Source organism: Camelina sativa, chromosome 11 (genome assembly GCF_030686135.1).
Source record: "Camelina sativa cultivar CO46 ecotype springtype chromosome 11, ASM3068613v1".
Lineage (NCBI taxonomy): Eukaryota > Viridiplantae > Streptophyta > Magnoliopsida > Brassicales > Brassicaceae > Camelina > Camelina sativa.
Window position 1 is genome coordinate 20343642 of NC_141890.1, and position 6638 is coordinate 20350279.

At 42.7% G+C, this 6638-nt stretch overlaps 1 protein-coding gene across 1 annotated transcript; it reads left to right on the forward strand.

Moving 5' to 3' along the window:
- Window positions 1-1010: 1010 nt before the first annotated feature.
- On the forward strand, window positions 1011-5158 carry LOC147934281 (uncharacterized). The gene is made up of 4 exons (XM_087472566.1): window positions 1011-1093; window positions 1603-2567; window positions 3573-4425; window positions 4948-5158. The coding sequence occupies exons 1-4, from the start codon at window positions 1011-1013 to the stop codon at window positions 5156-5158; spliced, it is 2112 nt and encodes a 703-aa protein (XP_087328692.1).
- Window positions 5159-6638: the final 1480 nt, after the last annotated feature.

The following is a 6638-nucleotide window of genomic DNA, read 5'->3' on the forward strand; positions in this document are numbered from 1 at the left end:
GTTTAGACAACACTTAAACCCGTTTTATCCCAAAATAGGCTTAAACCAAGAAAACAGGCTAAAACCGAGAAAACATTGGTTCGAAGCAGTAAAAAGCTTTGTTACTCTTCCTAAGGTCAAAATATGTAACAATCTGATGCATTTGACTAATTATAAGAGTTCGGGTTGAATTTGGAGTGGTTAGACAACACTTATACCCATTTTGTCCCAAAACAGGCTTAAAACGAGAAAACAGGCTAAAACCGAGAAAACATTCATTTGAAGCAGTAAACAGCTTTGTTTGTGTTTCTTGGGTCAAAATGTGTGACAATCCAATGTATTTGACTTATTGTAAGAGTTCGAAATAAATTTGGAGTGTTTATACACCACTTATACCCATTTTGTCCCAAAACAGGTAAAACCGAGAAAACATTGATTCGAAGCAGTAAACAGCATTGTTAATGTATCTAGGGTCAGAATGTGTGACAATCCAATGCATTTGACTAATTGTAAGAGTTCGGGATGAATATGGAGTGTTTTGTCAACACTTAAACCCGTTTCATCCCAAAACAGGCTTAAACCAAGAAAACAAGCTAAAACCGAGAAAACATTGATTCAAAGCAGTAAAAAGCTATGTTACTCTTTCTAGGGTCAAAATATGTAACAATCTAATGTACTTGACTAATTATAAGAGTTCGGGTTGAATTTGGAGTGGATAGACAACACTTATACCCATTTTGTCCCAAAACAGGCTTAAAACGAGAAAACAGGCTAAAACCTAGAAAACATTAATTTGAAGCAGTAAACAGCTTTGTTTGTGTTTCTTGGGGCAAAATGTGTGACAATCCAATGTATTTGACTTATTGTAAGACTTCGAAATAAATTTGGAGTGTTTATATATGAAATGGCACACCACCGTCCGTACAACCAACCTAGTGGGCTGTCCGTACAGCCGTCCGTACAGCCAACCTAGTGGGCCGTCCGTACAGTCAATAGTCTTACCAAGCTCAATCCACTAAGAGGAGCCTCCAATGGTCCCATATCCTCGAGAACCTTCCATTGAGAGCCGTTGGGCAAGTTGCACAATTGGGAAGTCAATGGGAAGGAGTCACATGTTCGATTAAGGAGATGTCACTATCTCTATGTGTATTTGTGCATAGAATCCTAGGGAGAATATCCCCTTTGTATATCTCTATATATGGTTTGTACATATGATCTAAATAAAGTAAGAAAAGAGTTTATCTCTCTTTCTCCAACCTACTCTCTCCCAATCGCTTACTCTTTTCACTCTCTTCCTACTCTAACCGATTCTAAAACTTTAAGTAACACTCAAATCTTCTTTCGTTAATTCTTACATGGTATCAGAGCAGGTTGTGCCTGTTTCTTGACTCCATCTCCATCACAATCTTCCGCATCATCTCTCTTTGTTCTCTAATCTTTGTTCTTAAAAACTCTTTCTCTGTTTAACCGTTGGACAAACACGTAAACCAACGAGTTTACCATGAAAACCACCAAAACTATGACTGTTCCAGTTACTCTCAAGGGAGAGAACTACTTACTTTGGGCTAGAACCACGATGACAGCCCTATGCGGCCGAGGACTTTGGTCCCATGTTGAAACAAGCGAAGCTTCAAGTGGCGAGACCACCAAAGAAGGCAAGGATCTTGCCGGAGATGAAAGAAACAAATGGTTTCAAGAAGACCAAGGAGTCCTAGCTATCATTCAAAACTCACTTGATGCCCCTATCCTTGAAGCTTACTCCTATTGCGAAACCGCAAAGGACTTATGGGACACTCTCAAGAACGTGTTTGGAAATATTACCAATGTCAACCGTATCTTTGAGATTAAGAGGGCCATTAACAATCTCAACCAAGAAGATATGGAGTTCACCAAGCATTTTGGGAAGTTTAGGTCCTTGTGGGCTGAACTAGAGATGCTTAGGCCGGTGACAATAGATCCAGCCATACTGAACGAGAGGCGTGAACAAGACAAGGTGTTTGGTCTACTCTTGACCCTAAACTCCTCCCACAACGACCTCATCAAGCACATCTTGCGGTCAGACAAGCTTCCAAGCCTTGACGACGTTTGCAACCAAATCCAAAAGGAGCATGGCTCCATGGGTCTATTTGGCAGCAAAGGAGAGCTAGTGACCGCCAACAAAGTCGAGATGGCATCAGCAAACCGAGGCTACTACAAACCGGATGACAAGAACCCACCGGTATGTGAGCACTGCAAGAAGGTTGGCCACTTTAAGAGCCGCTGCTGGATTCTTCATCCACACCTTCGCATTAACCGTGGAGGACCAAGCCGCGGAGGACCACCGAGAGCCCACCAAGCAGCTGTAGTGGGGGAAACACCAACTTCAGAACCACACCAACAAGCTGTCGGAGGAAATGGAACTGCACTCGCTGCCTCCTCCGAGCTGGTGAGGCGGTCCGACCTTGATGCGCTCATCAAAGCCCTCAAGGAGGCCTCCGGTAAAACCTTTCTTGCTTTAAACAAAAATAAGCCTCTTATTGTTGATTCTGGTGCATCACATCACATGATTAGTGATTCTAGGTTGATTAGTGACATTAAACCGACCAATGGTAATGTTGTGATAGCTAATGGTGAGAGGGTACCAGTTAAAGGCATAGGGACTTTGAAATTATTTGATAAGGAAACTAAAGCTTTTTATATGCCAAATTTCACATCTAACTTGCTATCAGTTAAGAGAGCCACCACTGATTTAAATTGTTATGCAATATTTGGTCCTAACAAGGTTTATTTTCAGGATATTGAGACAAGTAAAGTTCTTGGCCAAGGAGGGTCCAAGGAGGATCTCTATGTGCTTGAGGACTTGAATCTATCTTGTTCTTCTGCATCTTGTTTTAATTCGGTTATTGTTAAACCTAGTGATTCTATTTTACATGCTAGGCTAGGACATCCTCACACTAGAGCTTTAAATTTGATGTTTCCTAATATTTCCTTTAAAAATGATGAGTGTGAAGCTTGTATTCTTGGTAAACATTGCAAGGCTGTCTTTCCTAAATCTATTACTATTTATGAAAAATGTTTTGATTTAATTCATTCTGATGTTTGGACATCTCCTTGCCTATCTAGAGAAAATCAAAAATATTTTGTGACTTTTATTGATGAAAAATCAAAATATACTTGGTTAACTTTGCTTCCCTCTAAGGATAGAGTTCTTGAAGCCTTCACCAATTTTCAAAAATATGTGACTAACCATTATAATGCAAAGATTAAAATTTTGAGATCAGATAATGGAGGGGAGTACACAAGCCATGCCTTCAAACAATATCTAGCGAACCATGGGATCATTCACCAAACAAGCTGCCCATACACACCACAACAAAATGGAGTGGCTGAAAGGAAGAACAGACATCTCATGGAGGTAGCAAGGTCTATGATGTTTCACACAAGGGTTCCAAAACGTTTTTGGGGAGATGCGGTACTTGCAGCCTGTTATCTCATCAACCGCACACCGACAAAGATCCTTAACGACATATCCCCATTTGAGGTATTAAACAAGGCAAAACCTACATTTGATCACTTAAGAGTGTTTGGGTGTGTTTGTTATGTGTTGCGACCAGGTGAACAACGCGACAAGCTCGATGCAAAAAGTGTTAAAAGCATGTTTATTGGATACTCCACTACACAAAAAGGGTATAAGTGTTATGAGCCGGACAGGAAGAGAGTCCTTGTGTCTCGTGATGTCAAATTTGTCGAGTCCCAAGGGTTCTATGATGAGAAAAACTGGGACGAGCTTTCCAATTTATCGACCTCATCATCCGACCAGACACGAAACCTACGCATTATCCTTGAACGGCTAGGCATCGAAAATGATCGGGTCACCAATGAGTCGGCTGGGTCAACATCACCAGAACACCGTGAGCCATCTACTGAGCCTGACCTTGAGGCACCAGACGCACCAACAGATGCATCTCCAACCGAGGAACCGCCTGCGGACGATAATGCCGAGACGCCTCCTGTGGAAGAGGTCCAAACAGAGGAACCGGCCACACAAGGAAGTGCTGACTCTGATACTGAATCTATAGTTCCCCTTAGACGAAGCCAGCGCATCAAGTTTCATCCCAACAATTGGAAGCACACTCGCGTTTACTACAACAACGTGGCCGTCGCACACCCTATTCAAGCCGTATGTTCCCTTGCACATTTCCCTAAGGATCATCAAGTCTTCCTTGGCCATATTGACAAGAACTGGATCCCACAGACCTATGATGAGGCTAAGGACCACAAGGTATGGCGAGAAGCGGTCGAAGCCGAGAACACGGCCATGGTTCAAAACCACACATGGGATGAAGCCGATTTACCCAAGGGCAAGAAGGCTGTAACGTCGCGCTATATCTTCACTATCAAGTATAAGAGTGATGGAGAGATCGAACGCTATAAGGCGCGTCTTGTTGCACGAGGATTCACGCAAACGTATGGGGAGGACTATCTTGATACGTTTGCCCCGGTGGCTAAGCTTCATACGGTTCGAGTGGTTCTCTCTCTCGCCACCAACCTTGATTGGGAACTGTGGCAAATGGATGTTAAGAATGCATTCTTGCAAGGAGAGCTTGAAGACGCCGTATATATGCGGCCACCACCGGGCCTAGAAGACACCATTGGTCCGGGAAAGGTCTTAAAACTCAACAAAGCAATCTACGGTTTAAAACAGTCTCCAAGGGCATGGTACCATAAGCTGAGCACCACACTTCTTGGCAAAGGCTTTCGCAAATCTGAGGCTGATCACACCCTCTTCACATTACCAAGCACCAAAGGTATAGTTGTCATTCTAGTGTATGTGGATGATATCATCATCACTGGAAGTGACACGGTAGGTATTCAAGATACTAAAACCTTCTTGAAATCGGTTTTTGACATTAAAGATCTTGGAGAATTGAAATATTCTCTTGGGATAGAAGTATATAGATCGGATGAAGGATTATTTTTGTCACAAAGAAAATTAGGATCAAAAGCAGTGGCAACACCTCTTGAAGAGAACTACAAGGCTGGAGGACAGGGGGAGCTCAATACAGCTCCATTCAAGGACGTTAGCCTATACCGACGCCTAGTAGGTAAACTTATCTACTTAACCATCACACGGCCTGACATTTGTTTTGCTGTGAACCAGGCGAGCCAACACATGAAGGATCCAACTGTCCATCACTAGAACATGGTGACCCGAATCCTCAAGTATATCAAAGGCTCGGCGGGACAAGGAATCTGGATGGGGCACAACAATAACACCGAACTAGTGGGTTATTGCGACGCTGACTATGCCGGAGATCGTGAAGACCGCCACTCTACTACTGGCTACTGCACGTTTCTTGGTGGTAACTTGGTCACCTGGAAGAGCAAGAAACAAAAGGTCGTATCACTTTCAAGTGCCGAATCCGAATATAGAGCCATGACGAAACTTACAACGGAACTAATGTGGCTCAAGGCACTCCTCAAGGACCTTGGAATTGAATCAACAAATCCGATCACAATGCATTGTGATAACGAAGCCGCCATTCATATAGCAACCAACTCGGTGTTTCATGAGAGAACCAAACATATTGAAGTTGATTGTCATAAAGTCCGAGAGCAGATCAAGCCTGGAGTCGTCCTGCCGTGCCATACTGAAAGCAAGGAACAGCTAGCTGACATACTCACCAAAGCAGCAAGCCCACAAGTGTGTGAGTACATTCACTCAAAACTTGGTCTCACGGACCTTACTCAGCCATGAGCTCCTAGCTCGGCACCTACACTCTTTTTCCCTTAAGTATAGTTTTTCCCAAGTGGTTTTCTATACTAAGGTTTTTAATGAGGTGGGTGCCCATGGTGTCAAGCTTGATTTGTGTCTTAAGTCAAGCTTGAGGGGGAGTATGAAATGGCACACCACCGTCCGTACAACCGTCCGTACAACCAACCTAGTGGGCCGTCCGTACAGCCGTCCGTACAGCCAACCTAGTGGGCCGTCCGTACAGTCAATAGTCTTACCAAGCTCAATCCACTAAGAGGAGCCTCCAATGGTCCCATATCCTCGAGAACCTTCCATTGAGAGCCGTTGGGCAAGTTGCACAATTGGGAAGTCAATGGGAAGGAGTCACATGTTCGATTAAGGAGATGTCACTATCTCTATGTGTATTTGTGCATAGAATCCTAGGGAGAATATCCCCTTTGTATATCTCTATATATGGTTTGTACATATGATCTAAATAAAGTAAGAAAAGAGTTTATCTCTCTTTCTCCAACCTACTCTCTCCCAATCGCTTACTCTCTTCACTCTCTTCCTACTCTAACCGATTCTAAAACTCTAAGTAACACTAAAACTGAGAAAACATTGATTCAAAGCAGTAAACAGCTTTGTTACTGTTTCTAGGGTCAGACTGTGTGACAATCCAATGCATTTGACTAATTGTAAGAGTTCGGGATGAATATGGAGTGTTTAGACAACACTTAAACATGTTTCATCCCAAAACAGGCTTAAACCAAGAAAACAGGCTAAAACCAAGAAAACATTGATTCAAAGCAGTAAAAAGCTATGTTACTCTTTCTAGGGTCAAAATATGTAACAATCTAATATATTTGATTATTTATAAGAGTTCGGGTTGAATTTGGAGTCGTTAGACAACACTTATACCCATTTTGTCCCAAAACAGGCTTAA